Source organism: Copadichromis virginalis, linkage group LG3, assembly GCF_057382275.1.
Source record: "Copadichromis virginalis isolate Kocher_CV1m ecotype Utaka linkage group LG3, C_Virginalis_male_GT1.1, whole genome shotgun sequence".
Classification (NCBI taxonomy): Eukaryota; Metazoa; Chordata; class Actinopteri; order Cichliformes; family Cichlidae; genus Copadichromis; species Copadichromis virginalis.
Genome location: NC_140620.1, coordinates 2,922,018 through 2,945,536, shown reverse-complemented (window position 1 = coordinate 2,945,536; position 23,519 = coordinate 2,922,018). Strand labels below are relative to the sequence as shown.

At 41.3% G+C, this 23,519-nt stretch overlaps 2 protein-coding genes and 1 pseudogene across 4 annotated transcripts; all 3 read right to left on the bottom strand.

Annotated features, from left to right (window-relative positions):
• Positions 1-1,949: 1,949 nt before the first annotated feature.
• Positions 1,950-5,934, bottom strand: LOC146712310 (uncharacterized; annotated as a pseudogene). Its single transcript, XR_014919026.1, has 9 exons — positions 5,879-5,934; positions 5,603-5,742; positions 5,350-5,486; positions 5,148-5,241; positions 4,906-5,005; positions 4,529-4,788; positions 4,252-4,438; positions 3,954-4,081; positions 1,950-3,867 (listed from the first exon to the last, which is right to left on the bottom strand). The product of XR_014919026.1 is annotated as an uncharacterized LOC146712310 (transcript).
• A 4,297-nt stretch (positions 5,935-10,231) lies between these two features.
• On the bottom strand, positions 10,232-13,564 carry LOC146712309 (complement C1q tumor necrosis factor-related protein 3-like). Its single transcript, XM_085452042.1, has 4 exons — positions 12,989-13,564; positions 12,722-12,793; positions 10,861-10,995; positions 10,232-10,763 (listed from the first exon to the last, which is right to left on the bottom strand). The coding sequence occupies exons 1-4, from the start codon at positions 13,191-13,193 to the stop codon at positions 10,480-10,482; spliced, it is 696 nt and encodes a 231-aa protein (XP_085308168.1). The 5' UTR covers positions 13,194-13,564; the 3' UTR covers positions 10,232-10,479.
• A 5,166-nt stretch (positions 13,565-18,730) lies between these two features.
• LOC146712308 (single-strand DNA endonuclease ASTE1-like) lies at positions 18,731-23,075 on the bottom strand. 2 transcript variants are annotated; one of them, XR_014919023.1, is made up of 5 exons: positions 21,825-23,075; positions 21,532-21,736; positions 21,141-21,303; positions 19,907-21,060; positions 18,731-18,795 (listed from the first exon to the last, which is right to left on the bottom strand). XR_014919023.1 is itself a non-coding variant. In XM_085452014.1 (4 exons), exons 1-4 carry the CDS (start codon positions 23,025-23,027, stop codon positions 20,898-20,900), a joined length of 1,734 nt encoding a protein of 577 aa, XP_085308140.1. In that variant the 5' UTR covers positions 23,028-23,075; the 3' UTR covers positions 19,411-20,897. The 2 variants fall into 2 exon arrangements, 1 of the variants encoding a protein (XP_085308140.1); XM_085452014.1 differs by lacking the exon at positions 18,731-18,795 and having other exon boundaries at positions 19,411-21,060.
• Between the last annotated feature and the right edge of the window lie 444 nt (positions 23,076-23,519).

The window sequence follows — 23,519 nt, the reverse complement described above, 5'->3', positions numbered from 1 at the left end:
ATAAACAAACAAGAGAGCCGATCAGCTGATCATTGATCAGTTTCATGATTGAAGTAGCAACAGGAGAGGGAGGAGAGAATGAGAGAAGAAGAGGCAGCTGTGCAGCGTAAACGCAGAATAACTCCAGCTTTGTGTCTTTTCCATTGTAGCTGAAGTCCGGGACAAACTGTTCCTTTTCAGCTCAATACGAAACGCGTAATATTTTCTCTGAATACGAGACGATTCTGTTTGTACGGGACGGTAAAAAGGCCAGCCTCCACCACTTGCTAATGTTACTAAATCTGTGGAAGCTCTGCCACAGCCACCACCAAGCAATTTTACACATCTGCTAACCAGAACGCTGTTTACTCGCATGTGACATCATTCCCAGGTCCGTGTTCCGATTTTCGAGGTAAGTCGAACGCAACACACGAAGTAACGAATAACGAGCCTACACAGTAAAATTCGGAGTGTTAAAATAACACTTAAAGAGTTAAATTTAACACTGGTCCGAGTCTATTTGGTCCCATTCGGAATTGGTGTTAAATCAACTCTTTCTATAGTGTTAAAATTTTAGAGTAAAATTAACTCTAAATAGAGTAAAATTTAACACTGAGTAACACCGCAGAGTGTTAAATGAACCCAACACTACTAGTAGTGTCATATTATTTACTCTAACATAGTGATAAATTAACTCTATTTGAGTAAAATTCCACTGATTTTTAACACTGAATTGAGTTATTTCAAGTTAACACTGGGGGTTCAAATAACTCTGATGAGAGTTGATGTTACTCGATACTGTGTTATTCATACACTTTTTCTTGTGAAAAATTAGCTCTCATAGAGTAAAATTTTAAATTAATTTTACACCAAGTAGTGTTACTCAAACTCTTCCTCTTCCAGCATGAAAACCTGGTTTCTAATAATGCTTTAAAATATAAAACAAGTAAGCAAAAACCACAACTAGATAATAGGTTTAACGGCTTTATTTTGATGTCAGGCTCAAAATATTAAAACATCTCATGTAGTGTACATAAAACACTACACACACACAAAAACAGTCATAAAACACTTTAAAACAATGAATTTAGTTCAGCATAAAATGACAATATGGAACCACATACAGGGAGGAATCAGAAGTGCCATACTTCATTTGAAGATCAAATGGTTTGAAGTAACACAGCTCTTTTATGTTCAACACCTTCAGCACCATATTGGGGTGCATTCTCACCTTAAATGCATGATAATGGTCATCAAAACACAGGGTTTCCATCAGTTTTCCACAGAGCAATGCAATGTCATCTTTCACAACAATACTTTTGATCTTATAAAACACTGGAATCTCAGACACTACCTCTGTACAGATGATAAAGTCAGGGCGGTACTCTGTACCATGATGTTTTATCCACTTAGCTGATAAAACACTGGTAGACAACGCAGCTCCAAATTTTAAAGCAATTTCTGGACCTTCTTTCAGCTCTCCAAGTGTCACCATCTTTCCTGGTCCTAAAGCTAATCTTTCGAGGCTAAAAGACTCCCAATACATGGCCATACAACTTTGGTGTTTCTTGGCCAATGTCATTGTAATGTTTTTAAAGCTTTTTAATTGCTTCTTAAAGAAGTTATGTTTGGCTTCGTAACGCATGCACCACATGTGCAGAATTGGGCCAATATTTCGTATACTGCGAGGGTAATGTATCATGAAGTGATGCTTTGGTAGGAGACTGAGTGTAGGAAATAACTGCTTAAAGAGCTGATGATGATCAATAATTAAATGTTTGAGGTAGATGGTCATACCTTCTGACAGCACTGGTGAAAACACAATATTGACAATTTGTAGAAGCAGAAGTAGAAGATGCCAGTAGCTATCACCCACCTGTACCAAATCGCCAAACATCAAAGGTACATTATGCAATAAGCACCAAGATTGAATTGCATTTAGTCCTAAATCATTACTGCCATCGAACAACTTTACCCTTGGTGGGCGATTTCGCTGCTGATTGAAGCCATAGTCAAAGGCATGTATTCTACCAGCAAGTTGTTCAGCACTTAGGAAGTTCTCCTGAATGTACTGCAGCACAAGTTTCACCTCTAACTGAGCAACTCCCTCCAAAATGTCATGCATGATATCTACAGAAAAATTGTTGGCTGTGTTGAAATATTTAAGTGAATTCAAGAGACAAGTGCGTTTCACACCACATACATGAGGTAGCGTAGGATCTCTTTGTACACTTTCACAGTGCTGCTTATGCATATCAAGAGTTCTTAGTGCAACACCAGAATCATCTTCACAGAACACACTTTGAAAACAATCCTTCTCAAGCAGACAAAAACGACAACAATATCGAGCTGCAAATGACTCCACGAACCCAAACAGACTATGCAAGCCAAGATTGTCCCCAGTGACCTGGATTACAGTGCCATGAACCAAGTGTTTAAACATGGGAAGTTTCAGTCCCTCTGTCTCAAGAACTTTCAGATCATTGACAAGTGGCTCAAGGATTGAATTAAAGCCATAACGCTTTGAGTCTTGTGTATGAAAAAGAGCACACAAAAGAATATTGACCAACAACGAATTAAAGATTGGAGGAAAATTCCTTAGTGTAAAGTATGTTGCACCTAATTTATGTACACCCTTTTCAGAGCCCAGGGGATTTGCAGTTTCAAAGTCATCATAAAACAGTTGAATTTGTAAGGCATCTTTTTCTGCAGAAAATAGGGGACATCTTTTAACATAGGCAGCATCGATTAAGTCTGCATACACACCTTCTCTGGACATATTCCTCGACTTGAACATGTCGACAACATGGTGGTTTTGAAAGATAGTTTTCAGTGTTTCCAAAATAGGAACATATGCAAACCTATCGGTTACAATGACTTGATCAAAAGTCCCTGTGATCTTGTTTCTTCTACTGTCAAATCTTGTGCCAAGCACCATTTCAACAGGTTCAACAGTTGCCCATTTTTGTTTAAAGTGCCTATTTCGTTTAGCTTCTGAATTTAACAGTGTGAATGGGTTTTCAAAGTTTTTGAATGACTGCTCTAATTTCTTTTTACTTGTAGTGTCCTGTGAAGGTAAGCTCTGTAAAGCTGCATCTTTAGCCTGAGTATGAATCTCAAAAAACACTTCCTCCATTGAGGAGACAAAACTATTCACAGTAGATTGGCTTAATCCAGCTGCCCTGAGCTGTGCAACAGTAGAGGCACACATATCCAAAGTGCTCTTATTTGAACTTTTCAACATTTCAGATGTTGTGGGTGTTTCTTCTACATTAGTTGACACCACCTCCCCTGTAGTGCTAACTTCTTTAACTGCCACATCAGGCTGTAAATTAACATCAGTGTCAGCCTGTTGGTCGAAATAGTTAAGGTGTTTGGTATTTAAATGTTTTCTAAAACCTGCAAAAGTGCCAAACACACAGCCACAGTCACGCTGGGCACATTTAAGGCGAAGATTTCTTCCAGGTAAGTAACCATGGACTAACCGTAAATGCCTAACAAGCATGTTTGAACCAGTAAACTCAGCCTGACAGACAAAACACTTCATGATGGAGAATTAACCTTCAAGCCCTAATGAAGCAACCTTGTCCGTGTTTCAGCAACTCTGGGACTTTCTTTGACTTTGCCAACATCTATATTGTACACTGTGGTTTGGATGAACGTGTACATGTTGTGAAGCATGGTGTTGTAAGATGTGCCAAACACAAAATGTGCTTTAAACAGTTCATCAAAAGCACCAAGTGAAGAGGTAGACTTGCATGGTATGGCATTCTTGTCAAGAATAATGAAGAACTGGTGGATGTCATGCTTTTTCACCCCAACAGCCAGGAGGTAGGGTTGAGTGCTGGTAGTGATGGCATCAAGGTGCTCTTGGATATTTGTTCCAGTCTGAAAAGACAAATACAGACAGGCAATAAGAATCAAGTGTTTCTTAAACTGGTAATTCATACCATAAAAACAGAAAAGAAACAAACCTTCTTGAAGACCACAAGATGCCTTTCTGCTTGAGAAGCTGACACCTTTCCTGGTCTCTTCCGACCCTGACCAGATGGTGGAATCAGATGTAATAGCAATAGCATCGCTGAGAGGTCACCGTCTCAGCCTGAAAAAATATTTGTTTTTAATAAAGTTGAATCATCCTCATCAATAACAAATTTCAATGCATCTGCACTGACAAAATGTTTGAGTAGACCCAAAATACAAAAGGACAGCTGTTCTGTGACAAACATTATATATCCTGTGAATGTTCTAATTAAAGAAATAACAGCTCACCAATGTCAGCATTAACTTCAGTGGCATCCTCAGGAGAGTCAGCTGCCAGCAAGAGTTCTTCCAGGTCACTGGTAGAAGGAAGCTTCCTGCCTTGTTGGATAATCTTTCTTTTGAATGTTGTTGGCCACCTCTCCAGCAACCTGCCTGATACATCCTCACCAAACATCAGTACAAAATCCTGTTCGATCTGTAACAGGGATAGAGAACAGAGAATTATATCTGCTCTCTGCAAAAAATAAAATGTGTTTACATTGTCAACGTAATGAAAAATATTCACCAAGCCTTTGATATCTTTGAAACGTGGAAACACAGACAGTATGTTGCTTGACAGCAGGGGGTCAAGGACCATGTTGTGTCGATAAACAAATGTCAACTTCATCTTCTTCTTGACTGTGTCTTCATCAGCTGAATGTTTCATCAGAGAGATTGCTTCCTTGCACTCATCCTCACTCAGCATCTTCTCTGTAACAAACTGCAACTCTCGTCTGGCAGTCGGTCCACCACACTGGTCTTCACCCGATGATCCATCTCCTGGTGCTAGACAATATGAAATACAACTTTATCAAAACTAATAATAACATTTGATAACCATTATTAATACAGAACCACAATTTGGAACTGTATTATACGTTTCCACTGAATTAGGAATGTTACCTCCAGATGTTAATCGCCTCTCTTTAGCAGTGCATCTCTGTATGGCTTTAATCCTCCAGGCCAAGTACCCAGTGCCACTCTCGCCATCATAATAATGTTCCTTGGAGAGTGACATATACAGACATTTTGTTTATTAATTTATCAGTAAGTTATGTGACCATGAACAGTTGATAAGGACATACATTTTGGCAGGATTTAAAATTTTGATTTTAGTTGTTCAGTTATTGCTGTTAGCTACTCACATAGCCATTTTTTGAGTACGGGTCACTGAGTTAAGGGAAAAAGGTTACAATTCCTCTGGCATACATTTCTTTTACCTGCCGTGGTGGTGATGTACTGCAAGATCAAAAGGAAAAGAACTAGTCAGCTTCGCTGGAATTAATAGAGATTTAAAATAATTTGAAAATGATAGTTAAAAAAATCACAGGGCCAGAAATAAATTACCCATTTTTTTCTGTCATGTCAGCTACCAGTATGTTGACCATTTTTCTTCTGGTTTCATCCACCAGGGACTTGGTCCGATTGTACTCATTTATTATACGTTCTCCACCAGGTTTGCTTGTGAGAATGGATTCCACCAACTGGAAAACACAATAAAAACATCCTACATGTTGATATAACCACTACAGTTCAGAACACTTAAACTACAAACAAAAAAGACACTATTAGAAGAATGTGGAAATCTGTTAGCTCCTACTTGCTTAGCTTCTGCATCCAGCTTCTGACGTTTCCTCAAAGGGCTGTCTGAAAGGATGACCGTATCCTGTGAATCTGATGAATGTGGCCATGATAACTGGAACCGCTCAGGAGACACTTCTGCAACAGATGTTTCCAGACCTTAAAAATAGGAGCAAAACAAATCAGTTAACATGGTCCCTCCATAGACTCATTTTATACACTCTTTGATTAAACAATGTAATAATGACACTAAAAAAAAAAGACATCCAATGAAACACAAATCACTCAAACAAACCTGTTTCATATTTGATGGTTAGTACCCCGGTTGAGGGATCTGTTACTATATCCTCAAAAACAGGGGCGGAGCGTGGGGGTGGCTTACTGGGCTTAAGCCCGGGTTGTTTTGTCAGAAGCCCGGGGTCTTTTGGAGTGTAATTTTTTCATAGTTAGATGCCTGGCTGACAACTGCATAAAACAAAAAGTACACACAATATTCGAAGCACATAGTGCACACCGTGGGAATTTACGACTGTGCGTGAATCCCCCCTGATATTGGTATGATCCGAGCTCAGGCACTAAGCGACTGAGCGAGGGGGTGGGGCAGCTGCTGCCCGTGAGTGCGCTGTTGGAGAAACGGAGCCAGCCATACTAAGGAGAGCTGAAGTTTGACCAGGTACCAAAGCAAATCATTCGTACCGTACAAATAATGTAAATATGACGGTGAATCACGAAAGATTGATATCAAACTGATCACTTGACCAATATTACGTTACTCGCTCTTCAAGTGAATCAACAAATGGCGAAATGAAAATAACTCAAAATGTTAGAAATATTCCAGTGTTAGAAAATCTGCACTGCTCAGTGTTAGTCATTGTTAATCTTCAAGACTGACTAGGTTACTTTTAAACATATAACACTGTCAGAAGTGTTACTTTAACACTCAACAGTGTTGTATTTAACACTCAGAGGTGTGGCCCCATATAGACACTCTCTAGTGTTAATTTAACACTGGAGATTTTGCTGTGTAACAAAACAATACTAGAATGCCAGACATCAAGCTGTAGTTCTTAATGAACGTATCTTGCTCTGTGCTATTCTAGGGTGGTTTGGGGGCCCTCAATTCTCAGGTTACCAGCCTAGGACCCCAGACGCTGCTGGTCCGCCGCTGCGTCCAGCCATCGGTGGGGGAACCAACCCCAGGTCAAAATTTGTCCCGTTAGACATCAACCTGCAGTTCTTAACAAAAGTCTCCTGCTCTAGTGCCCAGACACTGGAAGAATTTTGCACGACTGCCGTTTAAATTAGCGAACAGATGATTTAGGGTTCATCCAACATGCACACTTGGATGCAACAGGTGGTGCTTACCTTTAAGATTCTGTTAGACCTGTCCTCTGTTCGCCTCGTTTCACGACCCCATGATTACGATCTAATTCGTGTCTCTCAGCCATTTTGGATCCGGGTCACAGGCACCAATTATCGACCCCAATTCCTTTGTCCTCAGGCTTTTCAGAGAAGACGCAAACTCAGTGTAATCAAAACATATGCAATCACTTTATTCAATACAGTCTTCTTCAGTAACACCTTCAGGAAGGGAGATGTGCACAGCGTGAAAGCTTTCTGCAGATCTACTGCATTACTGACAGGATGAGAGTGATATACTCTGCACCCCCACTCCTCACGGACACAACAGGAGACGACCTTCAGGTCATCATCTAGCAGCACAAACATGAGCTACATTCTCTGAAAAGTCTGCACTAAAGCTCCTGTTTATCACAGTTTCATTTCTCCAGGAAATGTAATGACCTAAAGCACAGTATACTTTATATATATATAAACCCTTAAAGCCGGCCTTTAATATTACCCTTTAATATTACGCTTTAATATAGTCTTTAATATATACTTATCAAATAGGCAATTGGATTGTATTTTATAAGAGTTCCCAATAATATTTCAGTGTATTAGCTGCACTGTTATTTACTTAAGTTCAGTTCCCCCCCTGATAATGCAGGATTTTATCTGAGGGTTTTTTCTTTTCCTTTTCTTTCTTTCTTTGTTTAATAAAATGACTCATGTGTTAATCAAATCAGAACACTGTTAAAACATGTTGTGAAATTCTTTATTTCTAATATTGTAAACTTGTGCCTAAACTTGACATTTCTGACATTTTCTCCAATAAAACTGTTGAATTTATCTCTTTGGGCTTGCCAGAGATTTCTTTTCTTTTATGAACATGCACACAAGGAAATTTAATTTGTCATTTATTACTGAACTCCATTTGTCATAGAGGATCTCAGCTCTATCCCCTTGCAAGTTTTTTGGTTCTCTGAAAAAGTGCAAATGTTAAGACATTTTGTAATGCAAGCTAAAAATACTCAGTAAATTTATGTTGTCTGTCTTGTGTTTTTACAAGTGTAATTGCTTATTTCTAACACATTTTCTTTTAATATCCAATTCAAAACACAGTAGTTTTGGCTATTACAAGAGTTTGGGTGTATTAAAGCTTTGAGTCCTATTAGCTTAAGATGCTTAACATTTTAAAACTAATTATTAATTCCTAAAATGTATTGAGGTAGATTTGTACTTGAAAGTCAAAAGATCACGTAGAGAGTACCCGTCATGGGCGGGGTCTGTGACCCAGTGTTTGAGTGTTTATATATTTTGGTATTCATCTGTGTCCTAGTTTAGTTCAGCTAGTTCATTCTGAGGTTGCTGTTTAGTCCTTTGTTTCTTATTTGTTTATGTCATCTCCTCCTGTATTCAGTCTCCCTGGTCCGTGCGTCTACCTGTCATGCGTCATGTCTGTGTGGTTATGTTCAGTTCAGGTCACGTCTAATCCCCATGTTTCCTGTTTTACTTTGAAAGTCTGTGTCTAATGTCAGTGTATGCAGTTTCACTTTCCCTGTCCTGTCTTTAGGTTCATGTGTATCAGCTGTTCCCCCTCATGTGTTTCCACTTCCCTTGATCATCCCTTATGTGTATTTAGTCTCTGGCTGTCTCCCAACTCAGGGTCTGCAGCCTTAAAGGCCGCATTTTAAGGCCGATTACGTCACAGCGGCGCGCCGAAGGCTGTCCCAATTCGAAGGCTGCTCGAAATGCAGCCCCCAAATGCGTCCTTCATTTCCCTGAATTTTAAGGCTGTGGCAGTGTAGACTTCGTGGCCCAACATATCCCAGAATGCATAGCGCGGCGGTGGGTGTGGATAATTTTGCCGAAAAAAAAACGGCGGATGAGGGGCGCCCGAAGAGTGAACTTTAAGTACTGAATTTGATGTCACTTATTTATGTGCAAATGTTTAATAACGAAGAACATTAAAACATTACTGTTGGCCACATGTCGGCAAAGTCATGTGACATCAGTGACGTTTGTACTAACTTGGTTTTAAAGCCTTTACTTTAAAATACACGCCGTTCAATAGCTGAGCTTCATCAGAGAATGATCAAAGCTCATGTAGAAACAAACAAATGAACAAAAGATGTTCTCCTTCATCTCTGTCACACAAAGCTGAATGACACGTTTCCAGCTGTTAGTATCATGGTTGCTAGGCAACCTGGGCAGCGCAACGGAGGCTAGACCGCCCATTTCACAAGCCTCGCACTTCCGGCCTTAGCGGTCTTTGAGTACGCGGCCCTTGAGGATCGTCGAGGCTGCGTACTTTAAAGCTGCAGACCCTGAATTGGGATACAGCCACTGTGTTTCATTCAGCCTGTGTCGCGTCGTCTGTGTTCCCACCCTCCATGTTTTCACGGCCAGTCTTTGCAGTCATGGTCATAGTTCTCTGAGTCTCCATAATTTATCACAGTATCAGTTTCCCAGTTTAGTTATAGTTTAGTTTAGTCACGTTATTTCTGACTAAATAACTTTGTTTGAACTCTGTCATCAGCCATAATAAAGGCTCGCTTTCAGTTTAAATTCACTCCCGTCTACTGACTTGTGTTCGCACCTGGGTCCACCACACACACCACCGCACGGCCTGCCTCCACACACAGTGACAGTACCAAACCAAAAATGTGGATATAACAAAAAAACATTTATCAGTGTAGCTTAAATTTTTTTTTATCCAAATCAACTATATAAATTATGTTTATTTAACTTGTTTTTTTGTTTGTTTTAGTTACTTAAAATATTTTATGTAATCAGTTTAGCCAAAAGTTTTGAGTTAAATTAACGCATTGGGTTTTACAGTGTGGATTTTCAACTACTTTTTTGTTGCAATTTTTTAATTTATCAGTGACAGAATAAAAAATCATAGCATCAAAATAAAAACTGGTAAACTTGAACAAATTCCAGGAAGGATATTACTGAAGTCAGATTGGATGTGAAGGAACGTACTAAGATGTAAAACTAGAAGTACAAATATCTTACGCCCACAAATAAACTGACTGCAACAAAGGGTCCAGTATTTTGTTTCTAACAGCTGGCAGTGCATATAAAACACCAGGACACCACCACAAGGTAATAGCGGTGATGTACTGATGTAGGTTATCGTCGACATCATTGACTCTACAACGATTCAGCACAGAATTTTAAATCGGGCCAAACTCCCAGCATGTGTCGGGTTTGATCTCTGTTCTGGAAACACAACTGTGACATGACTTTTCTGCTGTCAGTATGAGATAATGGCAATTAAAACACACAAAGAAACTAACTCTGCTGCTTAATCATCGATTTATTATGATATATTATTAGAATGAAATGACAGAATGGAATCACATTGAATTTTGAAATCAGAAGAGAGAGAGATCCAAACGACATTATTGTTTAGTGTATCTGGATTTTGGATTTACAGACAGATAAAAAATAATCCCAGCAGGTGATTAACTTCCTGTTTTACTTCTGAAAAAATAAAGAAAAAGCTACAAGACAGCCCAAACAGGAAGTTTGCAGCTGGTACACCTTTCACATGGAGAAAAGCAGATGCCCTCTAAAGCTGGTATGATAATTGTAATCATCAAATATCCTTCCACCAGCCCAGAGGCGCACATACACCTGATCTTGAGCATCTAGAAGCAGTGAGCCACCATTAGAGGCACTTGGAGAAAGTGTTGTCTGATGTTCCCATGCCGTAAAAATGAGCTCTTTATTCATGAACAACCTAGCAGCTGTAGGATATGCAATGTCTCCGTGTCCATGCAGGGTCAACTCAAAGTTGTAGACTCCTCTGACTGGTGCAGTGAAAATACCTGTGGGACATTTGTTTTTGCCATATTACATGAAAAATCAGCTGTTAGAACATCTGGAACATCAGCAAAGCAGAGAAGTGACATTGAGTGTTATTACCTGTGTAGGGGTTGTAGGCATTTCCAATGTTTGTGACGACACGTTTGAAGATCAGAGTAGTCTCTGTGTTAAATGGTCCAGTATAAGTTCCACCACCATGCTCCACCAGAGAGGCTGAGAACGCCACCTGTTTGGCTGAGAGAGAGAGAAATGTCATTATTTTAAACTTCCTGTTTTACAGTTATACCTCCTTTGTACAGGCTGTGAATTCAAATACTACACGTTACACAAACCCCATTTGGTAAATGCGTTACTTTGATATAGTCTTGAAATATTAGTTTATGTAGATATCATGTTGAAGAAATGTCATCGTGTTCACTGCACTAAAAACAGACTGTTGTGAAACTGTAAGTTAATGATTCTTCAGTTTGTCAGCAGCACAGAAAATACAGAGAGTGATAGTCTAATATTTAGACGAGCTTTGTGCTGTTTCATGTTTATCTGTTTTACATTATTGTGAAGCACGCTTTTACCGTGTTAAGAGTGCTATATACATCAATAAAGTAAATTAAAGTAACAGTGTGATGGGTCACCACTGCTCCACCTTCACTCCTTTTTTAAGGCGCTGACTCCATTTTAATTCCTGTACTTCACTAATAATTCGATTAACTTATGTAAGCCTTCTTAGATTATCAATCGTATTTACCACTATTAACAGTTAATATTCTTTATATATAAAACATTTGTCTAATGAATTCTAAACTAGAAGCCGATTATTGCCAGCATGGGCACATCAGGATGTGCCAGTATCACCAATACTTCATCAACATGATTAGAGAGTATATTTGGAGCAGCATGTGACATCAGCTCCCATTAAACACTTCAGGTGTCATGGTGTGCGGCTGCAATTTTCAGTCAGGCTCCTGAGTCTACCTGGGATCCGCCCCTGGGCAGGGCCACCTCCAGTTTCTCACACCTGGAGCTGATTTGCAGCCAATCAACCCAGATTGATTTAAGCCTCCCACTGACCTTCATTCACTGCCAGTTTGTCATCAATCCATGTTGGTAGCTGGCTCTCATGTTTCAAGCTCCCTTTGTGAATAATCTTGATAACCTTACTTTCTTGTGCTGTAGTTCCTGGATTCACCTTCTCTCAAACCTCTGGCTCACGCTTCTCTCTCGGACTCAGGATAACAAACCACCATTTTTGAAATCACTCGATGCCTCACCTGCCTGCCCGCTGCCACCACTCTATCAGCAACCTCTAGATCTCACCTCAGGTCAGCCTTTCCACATTGCTCAGCTCACCCTCCACTCATGGCTCTTTTGCTCCTCCTGCAAAGTGACTGCTAACTGCCCTGTTCCAGGCTGCATCTCAGGCCCATTTCCCCTTTCTAGTTCCACGTCCCCCTAGCCATGTTACCCAGGCCACGCCACGTCAAATTCTACCTTTCACTGCTTTTTGTTCTTGACACATTTTCTAAGACTGAGTATATTGTAAAGCTACCTGCCTTCTCTGTCCTGGGTTTCTGCACCTCAGTCCAGTTTTGGTACTGACCACTCGGTCCCGTGACATCAGACCGTGGTCCTGCATTGCCTGCTCTATATGTTGCTTCATATCATGATTTATGTGAAGAAATGAAGCAGTTTTATTTCAAAGTTGTTATCCCTGCTGTCTCTTCAGTCTGTTTCTCTCACTCCATATAAAAGACAAGTTATTGAAGATGGAACCAATAACTATGCAATTCAAATGCATGACAAAAGTCATGCTAAATCACTTCCCAGTGAATATATTTGCAGTGCTTATCTGTTTGTGCTGACAATTAGACAATTTTATTTCAACAGCTCAAACTTGTGTCATAAACATAAATATTACAACATCTCTATAGAAATTCTGCCCTTGAGGATTTGCACACAGTACCTTGTAGCCGCTGCTTCAGCTGCTCAATCTCAGTCTTCTGTGTCCCCACTTCTTTTAGTTTTGCTTCTTGTTCTGACAAAACAAAAGGAAATGGAACATGGTTGCACAGCTTGTCCTCAGATTGCTTTAGTGTTCCTGTAATTAAAATTCTGTCTTTACATGATCAAGAAATACAATTCTGTTCTTTAAAATAACTGGAACACAACAGCGGATCATATGAAGGCTTCTTGATGCTGCTGTCTCTCACTAACTAACACAATTTTGTACCTCGATTCTCCTTTTGAAGAAGTGTGATCTGCTCTTTCTGTACAGCCAAAGAGGCGACTATCCCTGTCAGCACAGCTTCCATGTCACTTGTAAATGGCTGTAGGAGCGCAATCTTTTTTTTAAGAATGACCTCATCTTCAGCTGTCTGAGCTGCTGAGATAGAGCAGGCCAGAAGCAACACAGAGAAAACCAAGATGGTCTCCATCCTGTCTCCAGAAATCTGAAGTTCAACTGTCTCATCTGCAAATCTGACCTTTTTATGATATGGCAGCAAGAGGCAGGACTATCATCAGGTTACTTCCCCACTCCTCCCAGTTTGTTAAAAAACGAGGAAGTACTCAAACATTACTGGAATAGTGAACTCATCAACCTCTGTGTTTTGGTTGACTGCTGTTAAAACAGGTCAGTTGAATTTAATGCTACAATTTCCAAATGAGGAAAATGCAAATGTTAGCGCTGCGCAAGTGTATACACACTTTGTCACAGTTACCTCTGTGAGCAACACACAACACAACCCCATGAATAACACACCCCTGGTAGATTCACAAACATAAAAATGGCATTTAAAAGGTTAAACCATCACGCAACCTCGGATGTTGCTGTCATCTTTCTGCTCCTTTAAAAGGAAACACATAAATTCATCCACCCTTTCGTCCTGTCTAGGTGGAGGTTAACCTTGAGTCGTGGTCAAGTCTTGTCAGCTTTTACCAGTCAGTCAGTTTGTTTTTATTTCCATCCATTCATCCATTCTTTCTTTCTTTGCTGATAGTGGAAACTATCATCGCATTTAGAGCTCCGCCCTCAGCAAAATGACGTCATTTCAAAAAGAAAAAGAACTTTAGATCGGATTACCTCGCTGAATCCTTTTTAGGACAGGGAGTCTCGTTTTCTAATTGTCCCAGATAAGTGGCTTTCTCCTGAGCCCATTTTAATGTGGAGAAACTCACTTGCAACGGTTTTCTCGACAGGTCGTATAGCACTTTTAATTCCCGTTGTGCAGATCTGCTTAAAGAAAAGAAATTGACAAACAGAAATCAGTGCACAAATGAAAAATAAAAGATAAAACTACAAAACAAAAGTAGATGAAAAAACCGAAGCCCGGTCTTAGGACTTGTCACAGAATATTCTTTCTCTTATAGGTGAGAAAACACCAACTCTAAAACTTGGTGCCATGGTAAAACCTTCCCCATACTTCAGAAACAGAAACAAAACCAAACAAAAATCTGCCAGTTTCACTCATTCAAACTCTGGCTGCAGGACTCTGTTCACCCTGCTATCATGTTCCCCAAAATAATACTAATTCAGTCGTCTATGTGTCAGTTCTCACCCCACTCGATAAACCAGGCAGGATGATGGTAACAGTGTTACCTACTTAAAATTGTGTTTGATCCTAATGAGCTTCATTCCATGTGTGTGTGTGTTAGTAAATGGTCTGCATGTGTGTAGTGCTTTTCTAGTCCCTAAGGACCCCAAAGCACTTTACACGTTCAGTCATCCACACATTCACACACTGGTGATGGCAGCTACATTGTAGCCACAGCCACCCTGGGGCGCACTGACAGAGGCGAGGCTGCCGGACACTGGCGCCACCGGGCCCTCTGACCACCACCAGTAGGCAACGGGTGAAGTGTCTCGCCCAAGGACACAACGACCAAGACTGTCCAAGCCGGTGCTCAAACCGGCAACCTTGCAATTACAAGGCGAACACCCAACTCTTGAGCCACGATCAGTATATGAGTTGTAGACTCATATACTGTGGTTTGAGATTTAGACTGGTCTAAACTGGTTTCAGGTATGAACTGGTCTGTGAGTGGGAGTCCTCTCTCTGCCATCTATAATCCAGTTTTGAGATCCTTCCCAGACGCCTTAACGCCCACTCACATCCTGGGCCATCTGACCTCAGGAAATCACATGATAAGGTGGGGCCAGGTTTCACAATGAGCTCACCCGAAACTCTGGCTGATTGGAGCCCACACCCAGTTTCACACCTTGGCTCAGGTGATTAGAGGATCATCAGGGGGTCCTTTTGTCCCTCTGTGGGGGGAAACTCCCACTAGGTTTATATCTGGGACTCTCCACCATTTGACCTTAGAACTGAAGAAGCTTCTCGGATGAGAGGTGAAACGTCTTCAAGTAACTTAAAGAAGTCCAGACGCTTTTCTATGCAAGCTCCTTTGACCTCTTTGTCCCGTGTCTCTCTTTGTCCCACTGTCACTTTCATTGCCATCTCACTCCAAACATGGCAAGTGTCAAACTCAGACAGTCTTCTCAAAAGTCCTTCACACACAGTGAGGTTGCAGCTTGCTGGAAACGCATCTCCATCCATCCAATCTAGATGGTGGTTCTTCTCTTCCTGATGCCGTTTGCCCACAGCGCTGCTGGACCTCTCTGCTCAGATTGTCTCTTGGCCTCCTGTCCACTGTTGATGTTCATGCTCGTGCTTCTGGAACTGCACTCGGTGTCTTCAGGGAGAGATCAGCTTCCTTGGAGCTTGCTCGTTCAGGATGAGGACGGGGAGCTGCAAAACAATTCAGCCAAAATTCTGGCTGAGTGTTTCTATTTTTTCTTTCTAATGATCTTAACCTTTTCTTCCGACTGCTGCCCGTGGAGAATTGATCCAGGTCCGTTCCCCACCTGTAAACGACAGACTGAGAGACTTTCATTATTCACTGTGACTGCATATGTTTTCATCACTCCTAAAGCAACACATCTCTGCTTATTTTGTTTTGAACTCTACTGACTTTAAACCCCCAAAATGTGAATTTTTATTTGCTCTTAACCGCGAACACAAATCTTTGTCCTTTCACCCAACAGCTCAGTCAACAGTCAGCCATCAAATCCTCCATTCATCCTTGAATACTTGATCACCTTTAAATGTCACTGTTAATTTTAGCAATTTATTTTCATTACCTTAACACTAATCCACTGTTTTAGTTTTCTTTATTTACTTTAGTTCACTTTCTCCTATTTGATCACTTTGATTTCTTGACTATTATTATTTCACAGAACATCAACTGACCTACTTTTCTCCCTCTTTTGTCATCCAGGAATTCACACACACTCACAGCCTGGTCACTCGCCCCCACCTTCCTTTCTCTCTCACACACACTCACAGGCTGGTCACTCGCCCCCACCTTCCTTTCTCTCTCACACACACTCACAGGCTGGTCACTCGCCCCCACCTTTCTTTCTCTCTCACACACACTCACAGCCTGGTCACTCGCCCCCACCTTTCTTTCTCTCTCACACACACTCACAGCCTGGTCACTCGCCCCCACCTTTCTTTCTCTCTCACACACACTCACAGCCTGGTCACTCGCCCCCACCTTTCTTTCTCTCTCACACACACTCACAGCCTGGTCACTCGCCCCCACCTTTCTTTCTCTCTCACACACACTCACAGCCTGGTCACTCGCCCCCACCTTCCTTTCTCTCTCACACACACATTTTACTCCTCGTTCGTTCCGCCTGTGACCCCGCCCCCTCGAGGCTGGCTCACACACACCTCATGCTTCTCGCAGTCCCATTCAAACTTTCTGCCAGACACTTCTGCTGATTCAGGACAACGCCCCAGACGGTGTAGGATTATAATATTATTTTATGCCATGTTAGACCCCTAATTAAAGATTGTGAATTATTATGTAGTTTTAGTTTGCATTATTCTCCTGAATTAGAAGAAGCTGATAACTATTGCATTAGTTAAACTGATTTGCATTACATTAGACTGCTGATTTATTGTGGATGAATGATATTGTTTTATGATGTTATAAGAAATACTGTTCACAGAAAGTCATCGTCTTATTTGTCTGATTAGAAGAGAACATGCTGGAGTTTCCTGCTCCATCTCAGCAGGAGCAGATAAACAGGGAGCCAAGGTCGTAGCTTAGGCGCCGTGTGAGAGAAAGCATGTGAATGTTTAGGCTTTTATGATAAGGTGGGGGCACCAGAGGCTATAAGAGTTTGAGCAATGCTCCACCATTTTGAGATCTGAGGCTGTCTGCATCAGTGTCCATCTCCCACGCCTGTGATCATTAAAATCATCATTTGACTCAACCCGGCCGGACCAGTGTTGTTATTGTGGTTTTTCCTCTTGTATCCATCCCCAATATTTGAATCCAGAACAGTTAGTGTTTTTCTGTTCTGCTTCATCCCAGCAATAAAGCTGTGTATTTTGAGTTTCTTCCGCTTCCTTGAGTCCTGCATTTTGGGTCCTCTCCTCCTGCCTGCCTACACACAGACATGACAATTTGTCAGGTTGTATTTAAAAATGAGAATGTTATTTTCCTTCAATAACATTTTCTATTGTCACAAATAATCACAAATACTTTTGTATTGTGTCTCTTTTCCACAGTTTTTCTTCTGGTTTCTTTTACAGCACATGTCTGATAGAACTGAAAACAAAACTATTTTTACAGCACACACCTGCACAATCACTTAATCTGTGACATGTTGTTCGGTTACTGACGAATTTTCACAACCAGCAGTGATATTTGTCCAATGTAACACGTTTCTCTGTCAGATGAACCACACTGCTCTCTCTTTCAATTTCCTGTCAGTAGCCTTGTCATGGTCTGCGGTGGGTGGCTGGAATTTCCATAAGGCTCCTGAACTTACCTGGGATCCGCCCCTGGGCAGGGCCAACTCCAGCTCCTGCACACCTGGAGCCTATTGCAGGCAATCAAGCCAGAGGGATTTAAACCACACGTTGATGTTCATTCACTGCCAGTTCGTCATCAACACATGTTGGTAACAGGCCTTCTACTTCAAGTTCTTGCTGTGATCTATCTTGTTAACACGACTCTCTTGTGCTGCAGTTGCTGGATTCACCTTGGCTCACGCTCCACCTCCGGACTCAGGATACCAAGCAATCATTCTGAAAATCTCTCTGTGCTTCACCTGCCTGCCCTCCTGCCATCACACTCCATCTGAAGCCCCGGATCTCAGGCCAGCCTTTCCACGCCACTCAGCCTCCCCTGGATTCTCATCACCCCCCCTCTCAAACACTCCAGGTCCCTAACTGCAAGTAAGAATTGCTGCTCTTACAACTGGCCACTTCAGAGCTGCCTCCACTACCTCCCTAACTCTATCTTCTCTCTTCAGTGTGACTGTTCCCTGCTCAGCTCCACTCCACATCTCAGGCCTCATTCCCTCGCCCTAGCCACGTTCCCCAGGCCATGCCTCGTCAAACTCCACGTCTTATTGTTTTTTTGTCTTTGCTACGTTTTCTTTTTTGCACTTAAACCTAATAAATTGTTACATCATCTGCTGTCTCTGCTCTGGGTTTCTGCACCTGAGTCCTGTTCAGTACAGGCCACTCGGCCCCGTGACAAGCCTTGCTGCAGATAATCAATAACCTGACTCATGAAGACTAGAAAATGAAAACTTATTGGTTGTAATAGCTGTGTTCTTCCACAGTGCAGAGCTGTGCACACTAAAGGGAAAACATTTCCCTGCAGAGCTTTTAGCTGATGACACATGTCATCACATAACTGAGACGAAAGTGAGTGGCTGTCAGGACTCCTGTCTGAGATTCTGTTTACTTTTAACCAGGAAAACTGAGATGACGGGAAAACATCAGCACCGACACAGACACACACACACAGACACACACACAGCTTTATTCTTCACCTCCAGCTTCATCTGGATAGTTCACATGGATCAAGATCAAACTGTCTTGATTATTAACGTGTAACTTTATTCAAAAACATTTTACAAAGTGCTCTAAAAGATTAGCAAAAAACATATTTGGTTGTAATAGTCATTTGGCCCAAACGCCAGATTATATACAGACAATACATATATAGTACCTGATAGGTTTGTAGCATAAACCTATTCGCTGGAACGTTAAGGACAATCTGCTACGCAGCAAAAAGCAAGACACAAGGCACCAAAGTTCTCTGGTTTACTCATGCATGAGGAGACCTGCCTGGAGCCAAGCGTCGTCCCACCACTTGACCTCCGTCAGACTCTCAGCCAGGCTCCCCATAGCACTCCTTTTATTGTGGTTACATGAATATGCATAGGGTCATTAACATATAGCATCTTACATAGGTATACATGTGAACAAAGAATACTGTGTGTGTGTGTGTGTGTGTGTGTGTGTCAAATCAAATCACTTTTTATTGTCACATCACATGTGCAGGCACACTGGCACAGCACATGCGAGTGAAATTCTTGTGTGCGAGCCCCACAAGCAACAGAGATGTGCAAACACAACAACACAAACGAGCAAAATACAAGAATGGCCAACCTGAAACTAATAAATATATGTACAATATATAATAGTGTATGCATTTCTGGATGTGTATACTAAATATTATCCTACGTGTGTGTGTGTGTGTGTGTGTGTGTATACACATTTTTACAAATTAAATAGTGAAAAAAAAAATAATAATAATAATAATAAAATAAAATATAAAAATATACAGAGTTGAATATGTGCAAAACAGCGGCATTACTGTACAGTGTGTAGTGCATAATGTTGAATGTGTGTGTGTGTGTGTGTGTGTGTGTGTGTGTGTGTGTGTGTGTGGTACTGCTGATCAAAGGGTCATATACGTAAAAGCACAAAGGCAACATCCTTGGTCAGGAAGAGGGTAGACCCCCCCTCACCCTAGATGGTTCACCCTAGATAACACGTGAGGAAGTCCAGCAGTTCATCTATATGTAAAGAAGCACTTAAACTAAAACAGACATAGCTACAATAATCCTACCATAAAACAATAAGACAAGGTACGACCTCTTCCCATGCTCCCAGGATGTAGGTGTGCATTCCAGTGTGGAATACACACCAAGCCTTTGCAGCCTGTTAAAGATCACACAACCTACCACTACACAATTGATTATACACCTCTAAGCATGTGTGGTTAAATATTTCGTAATACAAATGACAATAATAAAATCTAAACCCATCAGTACCCAATGTACATTATCGTACTAACCTAAATCACTAAACACCCTAAAGTTATACTAGAAGTTCTAACATAAAATGCTACTCCAATACATGAAGTCAGTCAGGACTAGAAATAATAGCACTTCGATTACAAGTTTTGAAAAATCCTTGCAACACACAATCCTTGCGTCCGTTTGAATACAGAGAAAGGCGTTAACAGTTTTTAAAGAGCTTTCAATATTATTCCAGATTTGTGGGCCTCTGCATGGTCACACTGTAGACACAAAATAATAACAAGAAGGTGAAATCGAGGTGTTTCCTGCATGTGGACGTCTTATGGCCTGAGCTCTTATTGGCTGTTGTGCATGTGAGTTATCCTGTGCAGACAATGTGGGGTTAATGAACACCGGCTACTAATGTCTGCCTCATTTCCCTGATAAATTCTTCTCTCCTCTCTCAGCTGCTCATTAAACACCTGACTGGAGTCCATGTTGCTGCTTTCTTCAGGTTCCTGCTGCTCGTTAGCTAAATTTGATTCGGTTCAGTTCAACTACTGAGTAAAACAACGTAAAACCACACCGACAGCTCTTTATTTCACTATTTTTCTATTTCCTGTATGTCATTTAGAAGTAGGATTGTGTTTTAGTTGTGCATTAGTTTTAGTTTCTAAAATGTTATCATCTTTACCCAAAGACAAAAGGAGGGAGGAGGAGAGGAAGCCATCGATCTTTAAACTGCGTCACTCATTTCTTTGTGTTCTTAACTTCTACTGTAAAAATAATATATTCAGTGAACCACATTTAGCTGTCTTGGCTCTTTGGTGTTATGGAGTCACAGCCTCTGTGAGGACAGGGTTTTGGGGGTAGGTGACAGGACGAGGGACTGTTCAGAGTTGCATGTAAGCCCTTAACTCTATTTTCTGGTTTTAATTCTGGATAAATTCATCCAGATGTCTAGAAAGGAGAGCTGCACCATCCAAAGTGGGATGGATGCCATCTTCCTCAATAAGACCAGTTGTTAACATCCTTCCTCACTTGAGGACCCCTCCTCAGTAGTTGTTGGATTAAGAATGGTCTTTAAATTTTTATATATTTCCTTCTTTTGTCCTTTCAGTGTTTTCTGTAGTTGTTTAATCGTGTCTTCATCTGCCAGCCGATGAAGGAGAGGTCCACAGTAAAGTCTGACAAAGCAGAAAACCACAGTTAAAGTTAATGAAGTGGGTTAAACATCTGTGGAGCACATCATTGGTCTGCTGTTTACCGTGCACACTGAGGTTCTGGTAGAGGGGAACACAGCAGCTGGTTCAGGTGGAGGCTCTGCCTCATGCAGCACTGCCATTGGCTGAAAGCATGAGCCACACGTGGCTGCCAGTTACGCACACCTTCATCCTTTAAAGCTTTCATCTTCCTCTCAAACTCGTCCTCTACAGACAAAGTAAGACAAAGTTTTGGTGCCAAAGAACCAGAGACCAGCAGCAGTTTCTCTTCTTGTTCAGACTGATGTGGAAGCATCAGTGCTGCTGCTGTCACACAAAATCTGTTTAGAGGAACTCTGAATACAGGAACTCTGACTACAGTCCATCTGCTGACTGCTTGTTACCAATAAATGCATGTCATTGTAGATATCCATCATGTTACCCAGTGAGACTAACCTGGACCATCGGGCTCACACACTAACCACAGCAGGAGAGCATGGAGGCAGTTTACAGTTTCAGGCTTTGGGTGGTGTTGTAGCTTCTTAAACCAGAAAACAGTCACACAGACTGCCAGCTTCAGCTGGTCGGGGATGTTTTCTAAGTCTGAAGTCTGAACCTGCAGAGCTTCCTCAAACACCCTGCGACGCAAACGCTCAGGAGCCTGCACAGATAAGATGCTCACATGTACCACAGAAACACGTCTGCCTGTCAGAGTAATTAAACACATATTTAATGATTAACCTCAGTACCTTATGCAGACGCTGTAGTTTCAGTTGTTTCTGTTCATCACTGCTGGGAAGTATTGATGGGACACGGTAGTATTTGATCTCTTCTCCATCCCTGCCATATTCAGTAATCTCACCTCCTGTTAACAGTCCATAGAAGTACTGTCTGATGCGGTAAGCAGCTGTGTAACTACTACTCTGTGAAAAGTCCTCCACAAGTGGGGTCAGCAGGATTGTCTTCCAATCCACAACACTTGTGACAAAAGTGGTGAGTTCTCCACGCTCAACTTTTTCACACACCCATGGTGGCAACTTAGAACTTGTTTTTTCTGGTTTAACATATTTTTGAATGGCGAGTTTGAATGTTTGGTTCTCTTTTTTACCAACATGATTTAAAGCTTTACTCAGAGCACGTTCTCTCTTCTGTGAGTCGTCCAAGCCATCCAGGTTCACTTTACTTAAAAAGCCGAGCATACCATCCAGTCTTTTAATGCTGCACTCACCAGGTGAAGATGATTCCTTTGCAAAAGCGCCATAGTCTTCTAATCTTGAATAATCATTTCCTGCTATTGAAGCAAAGACTGGCATGAGAGCAGGGTCCAATTTAAAATGCTCACAAAACGTTGAACGTGTGTAGATCTTAGCAGGAATTTTTCCATCTTCTTCTTTTTTCCACTCAAAGTTGTCAAGATAAAGGAAACCTTTGTGCACATCAAAGATGTAAAAATCTTTGTCAATGGACAGCACAGCACATTGTTGCTGATTTGCCTCGGAAACAACCTCAGGGTCTGCCTCTCCTAAACACACTTTAAACTCTATGCCTTTTTCCCTTAAGATTTCTATGAAGACATCTTTGACCAGAGGTGGTAAGACACTATATGTCTCTGGTACAGTGCCGTCAGGCTCTGTCTCTGCTACTGTCTTTGCTTTTTTCAGTTTATATTTTAGACGAGACACATTGTGTTCATGCTTCTCGGGCCCTGAGCCTCCATCCAGGATGACGTACGGATTGACTTCACAGTCCTGCAGAGTCTTAAAGAACTTGCAGACCTCATGTTTGAATCCAGGATAATCCCCTCCACAGCGCTGGTCCAGCTTTGGATCGGATGTATAATACAAAGAATAGTACAGAGCATTACCATCAATGATGAGACCTGTTTTTTCTACCTTAACGTCTTCGCAGAGACACAAACCATCTATCATTTTCTTTAATGTTGAAACCTCCATGATTCCGTAAAGTGTGGATGAAGATGAGCGGTGGTTCTTGTGCTAATGCCCTTCTGTCTGCAGATATTTGTACACCTACTAGAGTCCACACCCACACCGACACAGCGAGTCAAACCTGTTTTGACTAATTTAACATACCTAACTTGCTCTTTTGGTTTCATTTCTTTATTCTTCATGTTGTGATTTTCTGTTTCATTTCACTTTGTGGAGCAAAATCAAATGTGTTTCATCAGCTTTCCAGCTGTTAATAATGCAAAGGTACTTTGTGTCCATCACAAAGGCTCAACTCTGCCATGAACTGGAAACTGCTGCAACTCGAGCATCACCATCCACAGTGAAGCCAGTGTTATATAACCATGGACTGTGAGCATGCTGACTAAGAAAGAAGCAACTGTTCCAAAATCGACATCTTGAAGCCCGAGTGAAAGACGCAGCTCCTCGTCATGGACGAGTGAAATGTCTTTTGGAGAAAGATTAAATAAGATAAGATAA

Bases quoted from the DNA above. Each gene is read 5' to 3' on its own strand.
- LOC146712308 (XM_085452014.1), bottom strand. From the start codon at position 23,027: ATGGAGGTTTCAACATTAAAGAAAATGATAGATGGTTTGTGTCTCTGC. The intron at 21,737-21,824 runs GTACTGAGGTTA...TTATCTGTGCAG, and splicing joins AACTACAGCGTCTGCATAAG to GCTCCTGAGCGTTTGCGTCG. The intron at 21,304-21,531 runs GTTAGTCTCACT...CTTTGTCTGTAG, and splicing joins GTGTGAGCCCGATGGTCCAG to AGGACGAGTTTGAGAGGAAG.
- LOC146712309 (XM_085452042.1), bottom strand. From the start codon at position 13,193: ATGGAGACCATCTTGGTTTTCTCTGTGTTGCTTCTGGCCTGCTCTATC. The intron at 12,794-12,988 runs GTACAAAATTGT...TTGTTTTGTCAG, and splicing joins TCTTCAAAAGGAGAATCGAG to AACAAGAAGCAAAACTAAAA. The intron at 10,996-12,721 runs GTACTGTGTGCA...TCTCTCTCTCAG, and splicing joins GCTGAAGCAGCGGCTACAAG to CCAAACAGGTGGCGTTCTCA.